General features: G+C 38.7%; 2 protein-coding genes across 2 annotated transcripts; both read right to left on the reverse strand.

The window, feature by feature from the left end:
* Positions 1-14,023: 14,023 nt before the first annotated feature.
* Positions 14,024-19,698, reverse strand: LOC129872649 (pollen-specific leucine-rich repeat extensin-like protein 2). Its single transcript, XM_055947584.1, has 4 exons — positions 19,424-19,698; positions 16,647-16,719; positions 14,813-14,879; positions 14,024-14,250 (listed from the first exon to the last, which is right to left on the reverse strand). The coding sequence occupies exons 1-4, from the start codon at positions 19,696-19,698 to the stop codon at positions 14,024-14,026; spliced, it is 642 nt and encodes a 213-aa protein (XP_055803559.1).
* A 48-nt stretch (positions 19,699-19,746) lies between these two features.
* LOC129872656 (agamous-like MADS-box protein AGL80) lies at positions 19,747-20,328 on the reverse strand. The gene has a single exon (XM_055947589.1). It carries the CDS (start codon positions 20,326-20,328, stop codon positions 19,747-19,749), a length of 582 nt encoding a protein of 193 aa, XP_055803564.1.
* Between the last annotated feature and the right edge of the window lie 3,139 nt (positions 20,329-23,467).

The raw sequence follows: 23,467 nt of genomic DNA on the forward strand, positions 1-23,467 counted from the left end.
TCCGGATTCTCTCGATAATTCAGAATGGAGGCCGGGACTTGATACCCGGATGCTCATAGATAATTTATCCCATGATGCCAAACATTCTACTCCCAAACTAGAATACAACAGTACCAAAAAAATCTTTTCTCAAATGAGTCAACCGATATGCCGCCAAAGATGGAATCGGAACCAAAGTCAATGATCATGAAATCTAATATTGCCGATGCATCACAAAAGTCGCGATTGTATCGATTTATGGATGAAGATATTTTTAAGAGCAAGGGTAATGCCTAACTAAGGCCAAACTACCAGACACTAGCCCGCTACACCATTCTACAAGGATCTAAGTCCAACGGAGCGATGTCGGGACATCTAAAGCAAGTTTACATCTTATACTAAGGCCAACATAACCCACAGTATCAACAACTTGTTCATTCAACTCTCCTTATAATACTAACAAATAATGACAAGATACACATGCTTCTAAATATCCGAAAAACCGTTAATAAGCCTAAAGCATAATTTCTAACACCTAAGATATACAATCAAACTACCCAACCCAAATTCCAACTATTTCAATATGTTTTCACACATTCCAGCTCAATCTAAAGAAAGGTAAAACCATAGCCTACCTGTAGGCTAAACACGCGGGCTTCAAATCACTATGCCAGAGCTTTTTTCTTCCGAACTACCTTGGAATGTTTCCAAGCTGTCAAAAATAGAACCACAACATATGGTCGTTTAGACACTAATTTCATAATTTTTGGAGATGGACCAATTTTGGAGTCTAAAATGGAAAATGTGGGACCCACATATGAAATTCTGGATTTGACCCCCAAAATAGGTTCTAAACGTCATCCCAAGCTCACAAATTAGATTTACAACATAATTCAGAGTGGGAAATTACGCAAGACGATCAAATAATCAATTCCCATATTTTCAAACTAAGAAAACAAACAAAGCAGCCTCTTTAAACGTCGATTTCTCAAAGAAAAAATCTGTCAACCAAAAAAAATTACACCATGATGTTCTTTGCGAAAAAACCCACAATTTAGCCTTAAAATCACTCAAAACGGAGTTATATTGACCAAGATACACTCTTCCAAAATTTCACAAAATTTCATTCCAAAAAAGACTAAATCAGTAACTAAAAATGCATTTTTACCTCAAATAAAGCTTCTCCTCACATTTCTGAGATTACCACGAGATTCCTCACTAAATTCTCTTGAATTTAACCCTTGAATCACCAAAATTGGGTTTATATAGGTCAAGAAACAATTACTCAAAGTTCTTCAAAAACTCAATCCAAAAATGGACGCAGCTGCAATTAAAATCATGATTTTTACCTGAATCAAATACTCCCAATCAGTTTTCAATCTCTCCAATGCGTTCTTCACAAAAAATTTCACAAGTTTGCCTTTTGAATCGCCCAATTTGGAGCCCTAATGCTCAAGTTATGGGGTTTTAAAGTTGGAGGAAATATCCCCAAAACAAGGGCTGCTGCTGCTGTCTTTTTGCAGATTTTGGAAAATTCCAAAATCTCCGACAGGGTGCTCGGGATTCGTTCGGAATCCGATAAAAATAAACCCGATATGCTACCCCACTAAATTCGACATTCCAGACTCAATGGAGAATTTAGAATTCCCATACGAGATCATTTTAATAAAAAGTGGGTCCCAGATCCAAGAGCCCTTTTAAGCCATATTCCACAACGGGCCTCGATATTAGTCTGAAAATCTTGAAAAGCGAACAAAGGGTCGTTATAGACCAAAATCAACATTCCAAAACTAACCGCGCTGTCAGAATTTTCATTCGAGCGCGTTTTCCAAGAATGTTGACCAAAGTCAACAATAGGCTAACTTTAAAGTCAAAAGCGTCAAATGACCCCAAACTCATATCGATTGCCTCGGTAGTCATTCCGACAGCGCTACCAGCCTAATTTGGTCATTCTTGAGCTGATGGAACCATTAGAATTTGAATTCGAGATCTTGTTGACCCAAAACTTGAAAAGTCGCAACTAAACCAATTAAGGCCTTCAAAATACCAAAACGGACTCGGGACCTCTAAAAATTCAATCAACACTTTTTCTAGACCAAAATCAATCTCCCGAATCCAACAGAGTCATCAGAATTCCATTCCGAGCATCGGAACTACAAAAGTTGACCAAAGTCAAACCTTGGCTTAAAATTCCTCAATTTCTCAACTCAAGGCCTCAAAACTTCGTTACAACTTCAAAACTGATTCCGTAAAGTCTCCTAAGCCAATTTTGATGTTTTGGAGCTGCTGGAATCAAAGGAATCCCGTTCCAAGACCCGTAGCTCCGATTGACCCCAAATACCACTTTTTAATAATTAAATCTTATGAAACTCAATATTTCCAAGGACTTAACTTTTCATGGGATTTTCTAAAAATCAACATTCGGTAACAATCAGAAATGACTCGGGGCATCTAAAGGGAGGGGCAAAATGGTCATTTCACAAAAAATCCAAAAATAACCTTGAGACTTATTACAATATCCACTACTAAAAGAACTTTCGTCCGCGAAAGTAGGGACAAGAGTATACCTGGATGGCCAAATAAGCGGGGGAACTGCTCCTACATCTCTTGCTCAGTCTCCCATGTAGCCTCCTCAATCGCACGATGGCTCCACTGGACCTTAATCACAGGGATAAACTTAGAACGAAGCTGGCGAACATCTCTAGCTAGAATAGCAACTGTCTCCTCAACAAAAGTCAGGCGATCATCCAACTCAATAGAGTCATACTGAAGCACGTGATACTCAACTAGAATGTACCGGCGCAGTATAGAAACATGAAAAATAGGGTGTATAGCTGAAAATGCTGGTGGCAAAGCCAACTCATAAGCAACCTCTCCAACTCTCCTCAGAATCTCAAATGGCCCGATATACCTGGGGCTAAGCTTACCCCTCCTACCGAATCTCATCACACCCTTCAAGGGTGACACCCGCAAGAACACCTGATCTCCTACCTCAAAGCACAAGGGTCGATGCCTGTGATCAGCATAACTTTGGTGCCTACTCTGAGCTGTCCTTAACCTATCCTGAATAACCCAAACTCTGGCTATGACATCCTGAAGTAAATCAGTACTGTGCGGCCTAGGCTCTGAAGACTCATACCAACCAACCGGAGTACGACAATGCTTACCATATAAGGATTCAAACGGGGCAATCTGAATACTAGAGTGGTAGGTGTTGTTGTACACAGACTCTACCAAAGCTAAGTACTGCTCCCAATGACCCTTGAACTCCAATACATAAGCTCGCAGCATATCCTCCAGAACCTGAATAGTGCGCTTTGACTGACCGTCGGTCTATGGATGAAATATCGTACTATGATCAACCCGGGTGCCCAACTCTCTTTGAAAGACCCTTCAGAAACTAGAAGTAAATTGAGATACCCTATCTGATATGATGGATATCCGTATCCCGTGCAGACGGACCCCCTCCTGAATATAGATTCGAGCTAGATGATCTGCAGTAAAAATGGACCGTACAGGCAAGAAATGCGCTGACTTGGTCAATCAATGAACGATGACCCAAATACCATCATTACCTCTGGATAATCGAGGCGATCCCATCATGAAATCCATGGTAATCCATTCCCATTTCTAATCGGGAATGGGTAATCTCTGAAAGACTCCACCAGGTCGTTGATGCTCGGCCTTAACCTTCTAGCAACTTAAATAATGGGATACATACTCAGCTATATCTCTCTTCATACCACACCACCAGTAATGTTATCTTAAATCTCGATACATCTTTGCGGTGCCTGGATGGATAGAATATCTAGACTCGTGGGCCTCATGAAGGATCAACTTAATGAAGTCTCCAACTTTGGGAACACAAAGGCAACCATCAAACTGCAGTATGCCATCTGAATCTATGGAAGCCTAGCCACCCTCACCTCGCAATACTAACTCTCGAAGCTCTACCAATGCTCCATCCTCAAACTGCCGGCCTTGAATTTGATCCAATAAAGATGATCGATCTCCCACAAAAGAAAAAATCAGTCCAAAATCTGAGATTTCCAACCTGACCATCCGATTAGCCAAATACTGGATATCCAAGGCTAGGAGTCGCTTCGCAGCAAACAAGTAAGCTAAACTACCTATACTCCCATTTTTCCAGCTCAAGGCATCCGCTACTACATTCGCCTTGCCCGAGTGGTAGAGGATAGAGAGGTCATAATCGGCCAGTAGCTCAATCCAATGCTGCTGTCTAGTATTAAGATCCTTCTGACTCATAATGTATTGTAAGCTGCGGTGATCTGTATATATCTCACAATGGACTTCGTATAAGTAGTGCCTCCACATCTTGAGTGCAAAAACTACCACCGCCAGTTCCAAGTCATGGGTGGGGTAGTTGTGCTTGTGCACTCTCAACTGTCTGGAAGCATAAGCAATAACTCAGCAACGCTGCATCAGTACACACCCAAGCCCTACACCAGAAGCGTTACAATATACTGAAAAGTTCTCTCCCTCAACTAGAAGAGTCAGAATGGGAGCGGTGGTAAGCAACTTCTTAAGCTTTCGAAAGCTCAACTCACACTTCTCGTACCATACAAAGGGACATCTTGGCGGGTCAAATGGGTCAATGGGGCAGCAATGGTAGAGAAACCCTTAATGAATCGTCTATAATACCCAGCCAATCAAATGAAACTCCAAATCTCTGTAATAGATGTGGGCCTAGCCCAACCACGAATATCCTCAATCCTTGACGGATCCACTCTGATACCCTCTCTGGACACCACATGTCCCAGAAATTCCACTGACTCCAACCAAAACTCACATTTTGAGAATTTAGCATAAAGTTGCTGATCTCTCAAAATCTGGAGCACAACCCTCAAGTGCTTCTCGTGCTTATCCCCACTCCGCGAGTATACCAGTATGTCATTCATGAATACAATCATGAAGGAGTCAAGATAAGATCTGAATACCCAGGTCATAAGGTCCATAAAAGCTACAGAAGCATTGGTTAGCCCAAAAAACATCACAAAAAACTCATAGTGGCCATAGCGAGTCCAAAAACAGTCTTAGGAATGTCGGCTGCTCTAATCCGCAACTAATGGTAGCCAGACCTCAAGTCAATCTTAGAAAACACGATCGCACCCTAAAGCTGATCGAATAGATCATCAATACGAGGCATGGGGTAACTGTTTTTCACTGTCACCTTGTTCAGCTACCTGTAATTAACACACATCCGCATAGTCCCATTCTTCTTCTTAATAAATAAGATGGGCGCACCCCATGGCGACATACTAGGGCGAATAAATCCCTTACCTAGAAGATCCTCAAGCTGCACGCTGAGCTCCTTAAGCTCTGCAAGGGCCATACGATAAGGTGGTATAGAAATAGGCTTAGTTCCCGACTCTAAATCTATGGCAAAGTCAATATCTCTCTCTAGGGGTAGACCAAGTAGGTCAGTAGGAAAGACATTAGTATACTCCCTAACCACAGGAACTGAATCAATAGTAGGGGCCTCGGTAGACACATCATGGACATATGCTAAGTACGCCAAACACCCAGACACAACTAGCCATCGGGCCCGCATAAAGGATATGATCCCAGTCGGTGAGCGACTATAAACACCCTGCCACAAGATCGGGGGAATACCAGGCATGGCTAATGTAACGGTCTTGGCATAACAGTCCAAAACCGCATGATGAGGGAGGTGGTGCTACTACCAACAGTCTAGCCCGGTCGGGACACTCCCTAGCCCAATGCTCCAGTGAGCCATAAACGAAAAATCTTGAAGCTGAGCGACCCGTGATAACTCATTCACTGTAGGAAGAAAGCGAACTTGATCTTCTCGAGCTCTGCCCTGTGGTGGAACCCCCCAAATGGGGATGACTACCCTCAACTGCTGGTAGGGCAGCCTGAATTAGCCGGCTAGACTGACCATCCATGCTGAAGGAGATAGGAATGATCCAAAAATGCCAAGTACTCACCCTAGTCTCTGAAGTTGACTGCAATAGGCTCGATTTATTAATGATGATAGTTGGTGCTCGGTCCTGCATCACAAAAGTAGATGCAGAGTGTAGTATGAGTACCAAGATAATAGGTACCTAGTAGGCATCATAAGCCTACTGAGCAGAAAAGGTAAAAACAATATAAAATAGGAGAATAGCCTAAATAGGAGTCAACATAAGCATCAAAAGGGGAAAGAGTACTACCTATGAGAACTACAGCTAACTATACCCCACTGGGCCCCCATAAGCCCAGCCAGGACACTCGTGCGTAAGTTAAATAAAAACTCAAACGAACTCCTATAAGCACGCCGAGTACACAGAATAGCTACAACTTCCAAGGTTAGGAAACAAGAATCTGCGATGTTAGGAGCCGAAGTACTATATCATTTCCAAATCCAGAATCTCTAAGAGTCAATCGATCTAGTGGTGACTTAGGGGTCGACTCCGGGATTGGGACCCAGATGCTCACCCGAATGTTAAAAGTGGCCAAGGACGAGACTGGGTACCCGGATGCTTGCCATAATATATAAGTGCGGTCGAGGTCAGGACTGGGTACCCATATGCTAGCTGTAATACATCGGTATGATCAAGGCCAAGACTAGGTACCCGGATGCTCGTTATACTAGCAAGTCGGTAAAGGCCGGGGCTGAGTACCCGGATGCTCCCTGATAATTCAAAAAGAAGGCCGGGACTTGATACCCGGATGCTCACAGATAATTTATCCTATGATGCCGAACATTCTACTCCCCAACTAGAATACAATAGTACCAAAAAAATGTTTTCCTAAATGAGTCAACTAATATGCCGCCAAAGCTGGAATCAAAGCCAAAGTCAATGATCATGAAATCTAATATTGCCAACGCATCACAAAAGTCACGATTGTATCAATTTATGGATGAAGATATTTTTAAGAGTAAGGGTAACTCCTAACTAAGGCCAAACTATCAGGCACTAGCCCGCTACACCATTCTACAAGGATCTAAGTCCATTAGAACGACATCGGGACATCTAAATCAAGTTTACATCCTATGCTAAGGCCAACATACCCCACAGTATCAACAACATGCTCATTCAACTCTCCTTATAATACTAACAAATAACGACAAGATACACATGCTTCTAAATATCCAAAAACTTGATAATAAGCCTAAAGCATGATTTCTAACACCTAAGATATACAATCAAACTACCCAACCCCAATTCCAACTATTTCAATATGCTTTCACACATTCCAGCTCAATCTAAAGAAAGGTAAAACCCTAGCCTACTTGTAGGCTAAACACGCGGGCTCCAAATCACTATGCCGGAGCTTTTTCCTTCCGAACTACCATGGAATGTTTCCAAGTTGTCAAAAATAGAACCACAATGTCAATACGCTCGTTTAGACACTAATTTTATAATTTTTGGAGACGGATGAATTTTGGAGTCTAAAATAGAAAATGTGGGATCCATTTATGAAATTCTGGATTTGACCCCCAAAATAGGTTCTAAACGTCAACCCAAGCTCACAAATCAGATTTATAACATAATTCAGGGTGAGAAATTACGCAAGACGATCAAACAATCAATTCGCATATTTTCAAACTAAGAAAACAAACAAAGCAGCCTCTTTAAACGTCGATTTCTCAAAGAAAAACATCTGTCAACCAAAAAAAATTACACCATGATGTTCTTTGCGAAAAAACCCACAATTTAGCCTTAAAATCACTCAAAACGGAGTTATATTGACCAAGATACACTCTTCCAAAATTTCACAAAATTTCATTCCAAAAAAGACTAAATCAGTAACTAAAAATGCATTTTTACCTCAAATGAAGCTTCTCCTCACATTTCTGATATTACCACAAGATTCCTCATGAAATTCTCTTGAATTGAGACCCTTGAATCACCAAAATCGGGTTTATATAGGTCAAGAAACAATTACTCAAAGTTCTTCAAAAACTCAATCCGAAAATGGACACAGCTGCAATTAAAATTATGATTTTTACCTGAATCAAATACTCCAAATCAGTTTTCAATCTCTCCAATGCGTTCTCCACGAAAAATCTCATAAGTGTTCCTTTAGAATCACCTAATTTGGAGGTCTAATGCTCAAGTTATGGGGTTTTAAAGTTGGAGGAAATATCCCCAAAACAAGGACTGTTGCTGCTGTCTTTTTGCAGATTTTGGAAAATTCCAAAATCTCCGACGGGGTGCTCGGGATTCGTTCGAAATCCGATAAAAATAAACCTGATATGATACCCCACTAAATTCGATATTCTGGACTCAATGGCGAATTTAAAATTCCCATACGAGATCATTTTAATAAAAAGTGGGTCCCAGATCCAAGAGCCCTTTTAAACCATATTCCACAACGGGCCTCGATATTAGTCCGGAAGCCTTGAAAAGCGAACGAAGGGTCATTCTAGACCAGTATCAACATTTCAAAACTAAACGAGCTGTCAGAATTTTCATTCGAGTGCGTTTTCCAAGAATATTGACCAAAGTCAGTAATAGGCTAACTTTCAAAGTTAAAAGCACCAAATGGCCCCAAACTCGTATCGATTGCCTCGATAGTCATTCTGACAGCGCTACTAGCCTAATTTGGTCATTCCAGAGCTGATGGAACCATCAGAATTTGAATTTGAGATCTCATTGACCCAAAACTCAAAAAGTCACAACTAAACCAACTTAGGCCTTCAAAATACCAAAACGTTCTCGGGACCTCTAAAAATTCAACCAACACTTTTTCTAGACCAAAATCAATCTCCCGAATCCAACAGAGTCGTCGGAATTCCATTTCGAGCATCGTAACTTCAAAATTTGACCAAAGTCAAACCTTGGCTTAAAATTCTCCAATTTCTCAACTCAAAGCCTCAAAACTTCATTACAACACCAAAACTGATTCTGTAAAGTCTCCTAAGCCAATTTCGATGTTTTGGAGCTGCTGGAATTGAAGGAATTCCATTCCAAGACTCATAGCTCCGATTGACCCCAAATACCACTTTTTAATACTTAAAGCTTATGAAACTCAAAATTTCCAAGGACTTAACTTTTCATGGGATTTTCTAAAAATCAACACCGGGTAACAATCAGAAATGGCTAGGGGCATCTAAAGGGAGAGGGAAAATGGTCATTTTACAAAAATTCCAAAAATGACCTTGAGGGTCATTACACTCTAATACCCTCTCTGTACACCACATGTCTCAGAAATGCCACATACTCCAACCAAAACTCGCATTTTGAGAATTTAGCATAAAGCTGCTGATCTCTCAAAGTCTGGAGCACAACCCTTAAGTGTTGCGTGTGCTCCTACCTACTCTACGAGTATACCAGTATGTCATCGATGAATACAATCACGAAGGAATCAAGATAAGGCCTGAATACTCGAGTCATAAGGTCCATAAAAGCTGCAGGGGCATTAGTAAGCCCAAAAGACATGTCACGCCTCGAGAAGGTATCCTAGGTGTGGCCGACACTTGAAAGTCATTTCTGTCCACCAAGCGAACCACCTGGTCTAGTCACACATTTATTCAAACATATTCTCTCAGTGGAATACTCAATCAAATATGTACTATTCATAATTTAGGGCCAAAGGCCAAACACTATCAACTCATCAAGACAAGTACAATAAGACTCCTCAAATTAACAGTCCAACCTCCCCACACTCTAGTCAATGAAGACTCTATCAAGTCTAGGAGGGGACAATGACAAGCCCATAGCTACCAACAATCAAATAAAGGAAAACAACACAAAACTATACAAGGAGCTCAACATCCTCCGAAAACTAGGAGGACTTACCAAGTAGCTGGAAGTGTGTAGATCTTCAATGATACGCCGGTTGATGATCTCTGGTACCTGTCTCTGCATCATGAAATGATGCAGGCCAAATGGCGTCAGTACGTAGAATGTATGAGTATGTAAAATGGTCGAATGAAACGGACATCAAGAAAGAATCAAATCAACTCGAAATCTCAACTTAAGAGAAATAACAACTCAATCAAGTGTCCTAAGTCTAAACAAGAATATTATTTAGACGGGACCAATCATAGACAATTCAACTCAATCTGACTTAGAGTACTATCAAGACCTATTTGGGAGTTTCTCTTATCCGACAACCATCACTTATGAGCCAGTGAAAGTACAACAAACCGATGTTGTTGCCGCGTCCATTCATACTTTGCCAGGGTATGAATGAATAAACCAATCATGGATCTAATCCAACCAAGTCCTATAATGTCAGGACAATAAATTTGGGGAAACATCCGACTTTAATGGTTCAATCCCCTCCTACGTTTGGCAATGTAGTTTTTGGGTTCGAGTATGGACTATACTCTTGTCCAATTCGGTGCTCGATACTCCTCCCAAGACTCAATGCTCATAAAACTCCATCCAATCAACTCAATCAAATCGTATCGACAAGTCTCATTACAACCTTGTCAACTCATCAACTCTATCACAATCAAATCTCTCCCAACCATACTATCCGATCAATCTCAACCATATCTTTCAATAGTAGATTTAATGTGCATTTATGATAACATATAAACCTATCCAATCGTTCCTCTATTCATTGAATAAATCTTTTGGGACTCAACACAACTCCAAGGTTTTAACTCAACAATTTCAAGAATAGGCAACACATTTAAGAAGATAGACATTTCGTTATCATAATCAACATAGTTAAGAAATTAACAATATAAGTTCGACACCTCATCTCAATCAACTCATACTGATATAAAGGCTCTTTTTAGAAGTTTCTTGACTCAACCTCATCAATATAGAAGGAATCAATTTAATAGATAACAAAACACATTTGAACATAACCCTAGCAAGAAACTCATTCCTATGGACGTTTATTCTTAAAGAAGGTATAGGGCACATGGGTGGACTCAACCCATATTTTAGATAGACTTATATACCTTAGTGAAGACCTGAAGAAAACGTTGATGTTGGGTCTTCAATGGAGAACTCGAATCTTGAAGATCTTGGAGGCAAATCTTGTTGAAGGAGGATTTGGAGAAGAAGAGAGGAGAGGGAAATTTTCTAGGGCTTTTCTAAAGAGAGAGAGAGGCTAAAAATATGTTCCCAAAATGTTCAAGGATAATACATATTTAATTTGGGATGAATTCCCAAATTGCCCTTTCTCCAGAATTCTGAAAAAAAATAGGCTAAAACGCTTTTGGCGCGATAGTTGCGCATCGCGCCATTGCAGCGCCAGGTCGATTTGGACTAAAACCTACACATCTTTTAGTGGCGCGCCGCGCCAAGGACTAAACTACTGATGCATGTTCTTGGCGTGATAGTGGCGTGTCGCGCCCTTATAGCGCCAAGGCCATATTTTCTGGGTTCTAGAAATAGGCTTGAAAACCCTGCACACCTCGTAGTGGTGCACCCCGCCAGGGGCCAAACTACTGAGGCTTGTTCCTAGCGCGATAGTGGCGCATCGCGCCACTGTGACGCCAAGCCTAGATTCCCAGCAGTTGCACCCCAGGCCTGAAATTCCTGCCGTGCTAGTTCGTCTTAGGATCGTCATATCTTTTGACTCTGAACTCCAAAAATTACATTCTTGGTGGCGTTGGAAAGAAGACTCGACGACCTTTAATTTAATAGGTCGTGAGCCACCCAAATTGTCGTCTTTCAAAAGATAGGGTCGTTAGAAGCCGACCCTTTAAACGAACTCATCCAAAAACTTAGCCACGATGAACCTTTTGGACTTAGCTTGGTCCTAGGGGTCCTTTGTGACCCCACATCACCTCCAACACTTTCAATTACTCAGGGACTCATCTTAACTCAAGCATATACTTCACAATAATTGAGTTAGACCCTACATATATACAAGAAAGGTTCGAATCTTAGGGAAAAATTTTGAGGGGTGTTACAAGACATCACAAGGAATTCATAGTGGCCATAGTGAGTCCGAAAAGCAGTCTTAGGAATGTCAGCTACTCTAATCTGTAACTGGTGGTAGCCAGACCTCAAGTCAATATTAGAAAACACGGTCGCACACTGAAGTTGATCTAATAGATCATCGATATGAGGCATACGGTAACGGTTTTTCACCGTCACCTTGTTCAACTGCCTGTAATCAAATCATATCTGCATAGTACTATCCTTTTTCTAAACAAATAAGATGGTCACACCCCACGACAACATACTCGGGAAAATAAATCCCTTACCTAGAAGATCCTCAATCTGCACGCTGAGCTCCTTGAGGTCTAAAGGGGTTATACGATAAGGTGGTATAGAAATAGGCTTAGTTCCCGGCTCCAAATCAATGGCAAAGTCAATATCTCTATCTGGGGTAGACCAGGTAGGTCAGTGGGGAAGACATCAGTATACTCCCTAACCATAGGGACTGAATCAATAGTAGGGGCCTCGCTGGACACATCACGGATATATGTTAAGTATGCTAAGCACCCGAACGCAATTAGACATCGGGCCCGCATAAAGGATATGATCCCAATCGGTGAGCGACTATAAATACCCTACCATAAGACTGGGGGAATACCAAGCATGGCTAATGTAGCGGTCTTGGCATAACAGTCCAAAACTGCATGATGAGAGGATAGCCAATCCATGCCTAGAATAATATCAAAGTCCAGCATATCAAGTAAAATAAGATCTGCCCGAGTCTCATGCCTTTGAATAGTCACCGCATAGGATCTAAAAACTTGATCCACTATTAAAGAATCCCCTATCGGGGTTGAATCATATAATAGGACCTCAAGTGAGTCATAAGGAATATCTAAACGTGGAGCAAAATATATAGAGATATAGGAATATGTGGAACCTGGATCAAATAAAGCTGAAGTAGTCTATTGACAAATAAGGATAGTATCTGTGATAACATCATCTAATGCCTTAGCCTCTACCCTCGCCAAAGCAGCATAGAAGTGGCCTTGTCATCCTCCCCTATGAACATTTGCCCTACCACCTGACCTGCCTCCCTGAGAACCTTCCCGAATACCCTGCTGACCATCTCTACGACCATGACCCCAATCTATACATCTTGGTGGAGGTGGTGCTACTATCAATGGTTTAGCTCGACTGGGACACTTCCTAGCCCAGTGCTCCAATGAGCCATAATCGAAGCATCATAAAGTTGAATGACCCATGTTAACTCATCCGCAGTAGGAAGAAAGCAGACCTAATTCCCTTGAGCTCTGCCCTGTAGTGGAACCCCCTGAATGAGGTTGACTACCCTCAACTACTGATAGAGCAACCTAAATCGGCCGGCTAGATTGACCCTATTGGTACCTATCCTACTGGAACTGCTGGCGGGGCCTATTATAACTGTCATGGCCTCTAGAATGAGACCTACTGTAGCTACCCTGATGCCTGGGTCTCTTATCACTACCCCTTTGGGCCTGATGATGAATAATCTCAATCGTGTTGGCATGATCCACTACATCCAAAAAAGAGCGGCCCACAGAAATAAGATGCTCGATCCCCAACCTCAGGTAAGGTCTCAATCCATGCACAAATCATTATACCCGCTCCTCCTCGATAGGTAGAATCATAGCGGCATATTGGAAAAGCTGATAAAATCTAGCCTCGTACTTTGTAATCGTCTAGTGGCCCTACTCCAACTGAGTAAATTGATCTCGAAGTTAGTCCCGAACACTCCTAGGGATATATCGAGCCAAGTAAGCCTCCGAGAACTGGGCCCATGTCAATGGTGGTGATCCAGCTGGTCTGGACTATAAATAAGAGCGCCACCACTATCTGGTTGCCCTTCTGAACTAGTGAGAAGTAAAGTCAGCGCCTCTGGACTCCATAAGACCCAAGGAATGGAGCTGCTTTTGACAGGTAGTCAAGAACTCCATGGCATCCTCGCCAATGGCTCCAAAAAATGTCGGGGGTGACAGCCTCTAAAATACCCCTAACATCTTCTGATCCTATAATGACATCATGCCCTCTGGAACTGCTGGTGGGGGATCAATAACTGGTGGAGGCAGTTGAACCTCAGGTGCTAGCTGGACAGGAAGATCTTGCGGTGCTGATATGCCTTCTACTGGGGTTGGGTCCTGTGGTACAACCCCAATAGCCATGAGGAGCTGCAAAATCGCTGCCTATAGTGCTGGGGTCATAACTGGTGTAGTTGGGGGCTGTGCTGGTGGTGGTGGTCCCTCTGGCTGCATAGGAATAGGAGTATCCTGATGCTCCTCTACCAGCTCCAACTCTATCTTTGGGTTGGGAGCTGGTGCTGCTCCCCTCCCTGTCCCATAAGGATGACCTCTAGGCATGCCAAGCCTTGGGGCATTATCACGACTAGTGATACCGTGCATACGAACCATCCCTGCGAAAGAGTGGAACAAATCAGATTTCATGAAATCAATAAGACACAACACTACACAAAATAATACAACATAGAGGATGTTCCTAATGACATCCTGTAGCCTCCCGAAGATAAGTTACGGATGTCTCTGCACCCATTCGCGAGACTCTACTAAACGTTAGCTCTGTACAAGTGAGACCAATGAACCTGGACCTCTAATACCAACTTGTCATGACCCAATTCCTTAGGTCATGATGGCACCTACTATAACCCACTAATAGGTAAGCCAACCCGTCAATCCGGAACTTCAAGTAATGAGTTTGAGGACAGAAACTAAATAAGAGTTACGAATTATAAAGATAAGCAGAAAGAATAAGCGGAAGTAAACCAAAACATGATATAAAGAACTAAAGATCCCTCCCAAAACCTGGAAGTCACAAGTACAGAGCTGCTACAAAATAAAAGATGAGTATAAGTCCCAAAAGTGGACCAAAAATATATATAACAGCTGACTAGTCTCAAAAGGAAAAAGATGGGTCATTCATACTGAAGAAGACATGAATGATCCAAAATCACCAAGTACTCACCCTAGTCTCCGAAGCTGACTGCAACAAGCTCGATCTATTCATAGAGGTAGCTGGTGCTCGGTCCTGCATCACGAAAGTAGATGCAGAGTGTAATATGAGTACCAAAACAATAGATACCTAGTAGGCATCATAGGCTGACTAAGCAGAAAAGATAAAAACAATATGAAAAAGAGGAATAGGCTAAATAGGAGTCAACATAAGCATCAAAAAGGGGAAAGAGTACTATCTATGAGAACTATAGGTAACTATACCCAACTGGGCCCCCATAAGCCCAGCTGGGACACTCGTGCGCAAGTTAAATAAAAACCCGAACGAATCCCCATAAGCCCGCCGAGTACATAGAATAGCTACAACTACCAAGGCTAGGAACCAAGAATCTGCGATGCTAGGAGCCAAAGTACTATATCATTTCCAAACCCAGAATCTCCAAGAGTCAATCGATCTAGTGGTAACTTAGGGGTCGAGGTCAGAACTGGGACCCAGATGCTCACCTGAATGTTCAAAGTGGCCAAGGCCAGGACTGGGTACCTGGATGCTTGCCATAATACATAAGTGTAGTCGAGGCCGGGACTGGGTACCCGGATGCTCGCCGTAATATATCGGTATGATCGAGGCTGAGACAGGGTACCCGGATGCTCTTTATACTAGCAAGCCAGTAGAGGCCGGGACTGAGTACCTGGATGCTCCCCGATAATTCAGAACGGAGGCTGGGACTTGATACCAGGATGCTCACAGATAATTTATCCCATGATTCCAAACATTCTACTCTCCAACTAGAATACAACAGTACCAAAAACATCTTTTCCCAAATGATTTAACCGATATGCCGTCAAAACTGGAACCGAAGCCAATGTCAATGATCACGAAATCTAATATTGCCGACGTATCACGAAAGTCATGATTATATCGATTTATGGATGAAGATATTTTTAAGAGCAAGGGTAACGCCTAACTAAGGCCAAACTACCAAGCACTAGCCCGCTACACCATTCTACAAGGATCTAAGTCCACCGGAGCGACGTCGGGACATCTAAAGCAAGTTAACATCCTATAATAAGGCCAACATACCCCAAAGTATCAACAACATGCTCATTCAACTCTCCTTATAATACTAACAAATAACGACAAGATACACATGCTTCTAAATATCCGGAAACCCAATAATAAGCCTAAACCATGATTTCTAACACCTAAAATATACAATCAAACTACTCAACCCAAATTCCAACTATTTCAATATGCTTTCACACATTCCAGCTCAATCTAAAGAAAGGTAATCCGTAGCCTACCTGTAGGCTAAACACGCGGGCTCCAAATTATTGTATCGGAGCTTTTCCCTTCCGAACTACATCGGAATACTGTCATGTTGTCAAAAACTAAACCACGACGTCAATAAAGTCATTTAGACACTAATTTCATAATTTTTGGAGACAGTCCAAATTTAGGGTCTAAAATGGGAATTGTGGGATCCGCATACGAAATTTCAGATTTGACCCCCAAAATAGGTTCCAAACGTCACTCCAAGCTCCAAATTCAGATTTATAACATAATTTGGGGTGGAAAAATAACACAAGACGATCAAACAATCAATTCCCACATTTTCAAACTAAGAAAACAAACAAGGCAGCCTCTTTACGCGCTGATTTCTCAAAAATAAAAATCTCCCAATCAAAAAAAATTACACCATGATGATCCTTGCGAAAAACCCCATAATCTAGCCTCAAGAATCATGCAAAACAGAGTTATATTGACCAAGATACACTCTTCCAAAGTTCAACAAAATTTGATTTCGAAAAATACTAAATCTGCAGCTAAAAATCAGTTTATTACCTCTAACGACGTGCCAAAAGCAGATTTTGAAACTTCCAAGATTTTCTCCTCAAAATTCCATGCAAGATAGCCTCTGGAATCACCTAAATCGCATTTATATAGGTCAAGAAATAAATTGTCAAAGTTCTTCAAAAATTCATTCTAAAATTGGATACTGCTGCAAATAATATCACGAGTTTTACTACAATCGAATGCTCCAAATCAGTTTTCCATCTCTCCAATGTGTTCTCCACGAAAAATCTCACAAGTTTGCCTTTTGAATCACCCAATTTGGAGCCCTAATGCTCAAGTTATGGGGTTTTAAAGTTGGAGAAAAACGCAAAAAAGGGCTGCTGCTGGTTCAAGCCTGCTGCTACATTTTCTTTTCAGATTTTGGAATTTTCCAAAATCTCCAATGGGGTGCTCGGGATTCGTTCAAAATACGATAAAAATAAACCAGATATGATACCCAACTAAATTCAATGTTCTAGACTCAATGGCGCATTCAGAATTTCCATACGAAATCATTTTAATAAAAAATGGGTCCCACATCCAAGAGCCCTTTTAAACCACATTCCACAACGGGCCTCGAGATTAGACCGGAAGCCTTGGAAAGTGAACGAAGGGTCGTTCTAGACCAAAATCGACATTCCAAAACTAACCGCGCTGTCAGAATTTTCATTTGAGCTTGTTTTCCAAGAATATTGACCAAAGTCAACCATAGGCTAACTTTCAAAGTCAAAAACTCCAAATGGCCCCAAACTCGTATCGGTTGCCTCGATAGTCATTCCAAAAGTACTACTAGACTAATTTGGTCATTCCGAAGAAGATGGAACCATCAGAATTTGAATTCGAGATCTCATTGACTCAAAACTCAAAAAGTCGCAACTAAACCAACTTAGGTCTTCAAAATACCAAAATGGACTCGGGACCTCTAAATATTCAACCAACATTCTTTTAGACCAAAAACCATATCCCGAATCCAACGGAGTCCTCGAAATTCCATTCCGAGCATCAGAACTCCAAAAGTTGACCAAAGCCAAATCTTGGATAAAAATTCCTCAAATTCTCAACTCAAGGCCTCAAATCTTTGTTACAACTCCAAAACTGATTCCGTAAAGTCTCCTTACCCAATTTTGACATTTTAGAGCTGCTGCAATTGACGGAATTCCATTACGAGATCTGTAGCTCTGATTAACCCAAATACCACTTTTTAATTGTTAAAGCTTATGAAAATCAAAATTTCCAAGGACTTAACTTTTTATAGGATTCTCTAAAAATCAACACCCGACAACAATCAGCAATGACTCGAGGCATCTAAAGGGTGGGGTAAAATGGTCATTTTAAAAAAATTCCAAAAATGACCTCCAGCGTCATTACACATGTATAAACATGATGAGAATCACAAAGTTTCTTGGAAAAAAGTTTTTTGTTTTCTTTATCAATAATTCGATTAAGGTGGTGTTGAAAGTATAAAAAATTGGAGAGAAGAATTTATTTGATCAGATCAATTAATTTTGTGGAAATTACATTTTTATTAGTCTTAAGTCAAAACTCCTAAAATATTATTATATTTTACACATAAGAAATCTAAAAATAAAACAGAAGAAAATTTTGAAAATTCATTTATCCTATTGAAATCGTAAGAGAGTTATGTTAACAATTTCCTCTCTTTAAAGTTATATTGAGGTAAAAATTGAAAGACTCAGCTTTTAAGGCCATGCAAAAGTTTGATGCAATAAATTTTTTTTGATGCCCTTAGATGTTTTGGGCCATCACTAGGTACATTATAATATATCAACAATTTTATAACCTTCACCGACATGCTTCGATAACCTTAGGGTATTTGTAAATCTATGTTTTAATATTAAATTTTAAGTATTATTAATTTCATAGTTCAAATTTTACTTATTAATATGTTATCATCTCCCCCACCTTAATTTTTGATTTCTTAATCTGAATATTTGTGTCTTCCAATGTAGAAGTAAACATAAAATTCTATTTCTAATGCAAGGGATAAATTGATTTTATCCAATAAACTTCAAACATGGGACGAATTTCTCGACTTCATAAAGGGAGAAAAAATTTAGATAAATAAAAAGAAAAATATAAACATGATGATAAATTATTAATTTTAAGTTTTTGGAGTGCAAATATCACTTCTACACAAGTACGTTAAAACAGAACATACAAAAGCCAAGAAAGTAATAAATATTGCATTATTACCATATTTAAAAAAAATATGTTAATATTAAATAGGTCTTCTTGATAATATTTTTTGATTCTTTGATTCAATTTTAAATTTAGATGCATTACTAGTTTACACTAGAAAGTTTCAAAATAAAAATTTACCCAATATGTAAATTGGTTTGTTAGATTTTGAAGTGTAAGAGGTCATTTTTGAAAATCATACTAACAACAACAATATTTCAATAACAATAGTAGTAAGAGCAAAAATAAATATTTCAGTATGTTGTAAACATTAAAATAATTGTCCATAGATTTAATAAGTGAATGAAACAACAAAGTTTGAAACAAATAATAAAACACGACAGAAGGATACTCAAATGAGGACAAAGGAAAAGTGATAGAGATTGTTCTATGACACAATCTAGAAATGAAAAATATTAAAAGACAAACAATTCAATGGACAACATGGACATAGAAAACAATACTAATTGACAAGAAACATATTGGTCCTTAGAAGTTATGGTGGGATTTGGATCTTGTACATTAACATTTTAAAAAAAAATAGGTCATCCAGTAAATTCATTACGTCATCATTCTAATTCAGTAACCCAGATAATGTAGGACTAGGTGATAGGGCATCAGAGTTATTTGGATTGTTATTCATTGACGTTGATACATCAATTGAAGGGATATCCTCTGTAGGGTTATTCATTGACGTTGCTACACCAATTGGAGGAATATCTGTTGAAGGTTCCATTTGTTGTGTCGTTGGAGGAAACACTGGAGAATACATTGGAGGAGCCATCATTGGTGAAGGCATCGGGGAATCCACTATTGTTGACGGCGTTAGAGGGGAAATTCTAGGATTTTCTCTAATAGCCATTTGTTGAGGCATTGGAGAAAATAATATTGGACCCACTAGAGGAAACATTTATGCAAACAATAGAGGAGAAGGATTCGTAGGCCCTCCAGAGTTGGTCCTACCAGTTACCCTTGATTCAACAATGGGTTGAGAGGCATTCGATGTAGAACCCTCTCCATCAATAATTTTCCTCATTAATTCACGAACCTCTTTGAGATTTTTCTTGATCACGTGACTCAGGTCATTCTGATCGTAAGGGTGCATGTCAGCAGAAACTTTTTTTCCACTTAACACCTCATACATCTCATTTGTCATTTTCTTGACTCTATTTTCCTTTCTTATTTTTTGTAGTTGTTCCTCCAACTTCTCGATCCTTTGCTCGGTGAACTCTTCAATTGTCACCATATTTTTGGATTTCTCCAATGTAGACAACTCTTTAAACTTTATAAAAGTGGTGCGTGCAGCGTCATTATTTTGAAATATGTATAGTTCATTTCTATAAGGACCATAGACAACAGCAGCCACTTCAACATCACAAAGTGTTTTGAGCTCTTCACACTTTTTGAAGAGACCTTTTTGTCTTTTCTTGTATGAGACTTTTCTTTTACTCTCATCTTCAATCAAAGTGAAGTTAACTTTGTTTCTTGGCATGATTAAAGGGCATGAGATTTGTGTTTGTTTGGATATGTGGTATCCAATAGCTTTGTTGTTGTAGTAGTAGGTGTGCTTTTCTTGCCTAGGATTAACTCCTATTTTTATAAAAATATTTGCATACTCTAATTTTTGAATAGTTTGAATTTGACAGATTTTTCTTGATAGGAAGAACTATTTTGGAAAAACACTAATTGAGGGGATCTTAGACATACCGCTAGATTAAATCAACTTGAAATATATGTATTTTATGGTTTCAGTCTTATGTTGACCAACTTATTAGGAAAAATATTAATGATGTTTAATCTATGTAGTCTCCACAAAATATGGTCATAATTTACTCATTTCCTTCATTAATTTTTTTTCAAAAAGGTATATTTTAATTGAAGGATGAACAAAAGTAAATATTGAAACAAGGTCATTTTAAATATTGGCTAGGAATTTTGAAATATCAATTTTGACAATATTTGATTATGAGCAAAAATAATCAATTTTTTAAAAACACAAATACTTTTTAAGTATCAAACGGCGATTTATGTATGATTGTAGATGTTACAATGTCTGTAGAAGCACATTGTTATTTTTATTAATTTTGGATAAACCATATTTAATAAAATATTTATGTTGCTTTCAAAAATAATTGAAACGCAATCTTTCTTAAATATTTTTGTTAATGTCTGATACTCACCAACCTGTCACTCGATTCACATTTTAATATTTCTAAATTAGTTTTGAGAAAAATTAATCTGAAATATTTTCACACATCAAAATGATGTGTTTACAATAGTGTGAAAATTAAAAGAAATTTTTTGTTCATTTTAAGAAAAATACTCAAGTTGAAGGGAGATTAGTTTGAAATGTCTTACAATTTTTTTTCAAATGAAGATGTAAATTTATTACTCACATGAATGTTTTTCTTTTTATGGTAAATAAGAAAACTTTTAATAATATTAGGATTGATATATAAGTTTCTTTGATCCTTTCTAGCTAATGTCAATCTTTTTAAACCAGAGAGGAAGAAAGAACGAGAAATTTATTAAGTTTATGTCATGATTAGTTTAACCCGTTTAAATGTAATGACCTATCCTGTCGTTATTAAAAATACCAACGATAAAATGCTTGAGCTTAAAAATTTGTCTATCTAATAGAGTTAGGCTGGGATCCGCCCTACCTTGGAAAAGAAATATTTCTCTTACGCAGGAAAATCGGAAAGGATAATGTTTTTTACCAGTGAGACTATGTGGACATTCTCATTTTTGTATAGCTTTTGGACAAGCAGGGGAAAGGGAATATACCTTTTAACCTGCGATTCCCTCTTAGTGATCATAGCAAAAATCAACTTGCCGATGTATATGAGAAAACCCTCAACGATGCCGACGATTATGATAATTTTTGACATCCCAATTAGTGTCTGATTCTGGGATGCCAAAATCCTATTTTTTACATACCCGAGCTAATCTTTGACCTCTGTACTAAAACTATACTTCTTGATGGGCGCTTTGAGTGAGATCCAGACTGGCGTGGTACTAGTTGATGTAAGATGTTCCATAAGCGAAGTGGATTTGCCTCCAAATTCTCTTCCCCTATTCTCCTTCCAACTCTCTATTATATGGGCTAATTGCAAATTAAATTGCATTAATTTCTCTAGGGTTTAACACAATGACCCTGTGACGACCTGAGACTATCCCCTAATTGCAAAATGGTGCTTAGATCAAAAAGTGACCCCAAGCTAACCTTATGGCCTTGCATGACTCTAAGATATCCAAAACAACAATTGAAGATAATTAAATGAGAAATATCAACGGGAATAGGTCTATTAAACAACATTGAAATAGAAAACATATTTGATTTAAAGATATGTTGAATCAAACTAATTGTCTAAAGGCCTCTACTAATATGAGTTTGGACACTAAAAGCTCACTAAATCTCTGAATCCAAGTTTTTGTATATGAAATACAAATCAACAATGATAACCCTTATTATCATTTGCAGGGTGCAAAAGTCATAGGTCGACTGAGTTCCATAAATAATAAACAACATAAATATAAGGTAAGTACAAAACAAGTAACTACACAAGAGCTATAATAAGAAAGAAGAAGAAGTAAGAGTGAAGAAGTAGGATACAAGGAGAAAGGATGTTGAGTCAAAGAACGTACCTTAAGACCTAGTCCCAGTAAATCATAAATGACTTGCTGTTGCTAGCTCTAAACGCCGAAAAGATCAAAAAATGGAGGAAATGACCTGGAGTGGGTATTAAAATATATTGCATTGTTAAACACCGAAACTCAAATTTTTATTTAATAAAGGTGTAGACTATATTTTTTTTAGAACTCCCTTATTGTAGTCACTAATCTTGAAATTTCACAAGCAATATTACAATAAAGGTGTATACTCCTAAAATTAAAAAAATAAAATGTTGACCTTGTCCTTACAGCCCTAGAGAGATTTTGAAAGAAATAGTTCCTTATAGAAGCTAATGAAATGTTATATTTAATGAAAATAGATTATAAATAAACTGAAAATGCATTTTGTTATATTGATCATAATTATCAACATTATTTTTTCAGATTATGACTACTTAAGGATATTAATTACTGCTTGTTAGTATGTATATATTATCATGTATAAACATGATGAGAATCAACAAAGTTTCTTGGAAAAAAGTTTTTTGTTTTCTTTATCAATAATTCCATCAAGGTGGTGTAGAAAGTACAAAAAATTGGAGAGAAGAGTTTATTTGATCAGATCAATTAATTTTGTGGCAATTACATTTTTATTAGTCTTAAGTCAAAACTCCTAAAATATTATTATATTTTACAAGTAAAAAATCTAAAAATAAAACATAAGAAAATTTTGAAAATTTATTTATTCTATTGAAATCGTAAGAGAGTTATGTCAACAATTTCCTCTCTTAAAGTTATATTGAAGTAAAAATTGAAAGACTCAGCATTTAAGGCCATGCAAAAGTTTGATGCAATAAATTTTTTGTGGTACCCTCAGATGTTTGGGCCATCACTAGGTACATTATAATATATCAACAATTTTATAACCTTCACCGACATGCTTTGATAACCTTAGGGTATTTGTAAATCTATGTTTTAACATTAAATTTTAAGTATTATTAATTTCATAGTTCAAA

Source organism: Solanum dulcamara, chromosome 2 (genome assembly GCF_947179165.1).
Source record: "Solanum dulcamara chromosome 2, daSolDulc1.2, whole genome shotgun sequence".
Taxonomy (NCBI): domain Eukaryota; kingdom Viridiplantae; phylum Streptophyta; class Magnoliopsida; order Solanales; family Solanaceae; genus Solanum; species Solanum dulcamara.

Coding starts and splice junctions, on each gene's coding strand:
- LOC129872649 (XM_055947584.1), bottom strand. CDS start 19,698: ATGGCTATTAGAGAAAATCCTAGAATTTCCCCTCTAACGCCGTCAACA. Junction 16,720..19,423: donor CCTAGTCCTACATTATCTGG/GTTACTGAATTA, acceptor AGGTGATTCCAG/AGGCTATCTTGCATGGAATT. Junction 14,880..16,646: donor CTTTTGGCACGTCGTTAGAG/GTAATAAACTGA, acceptor TTCGTGATGCAG/GACCGAGCACCAGCTACCTC.
- LOC129872656 (XM_055947589.1), bottom strand. CDS start 20,328: ATGCCAAGAAACAAAGTTAACTTCACTTTGATTGAAGATGAGAGTAAA.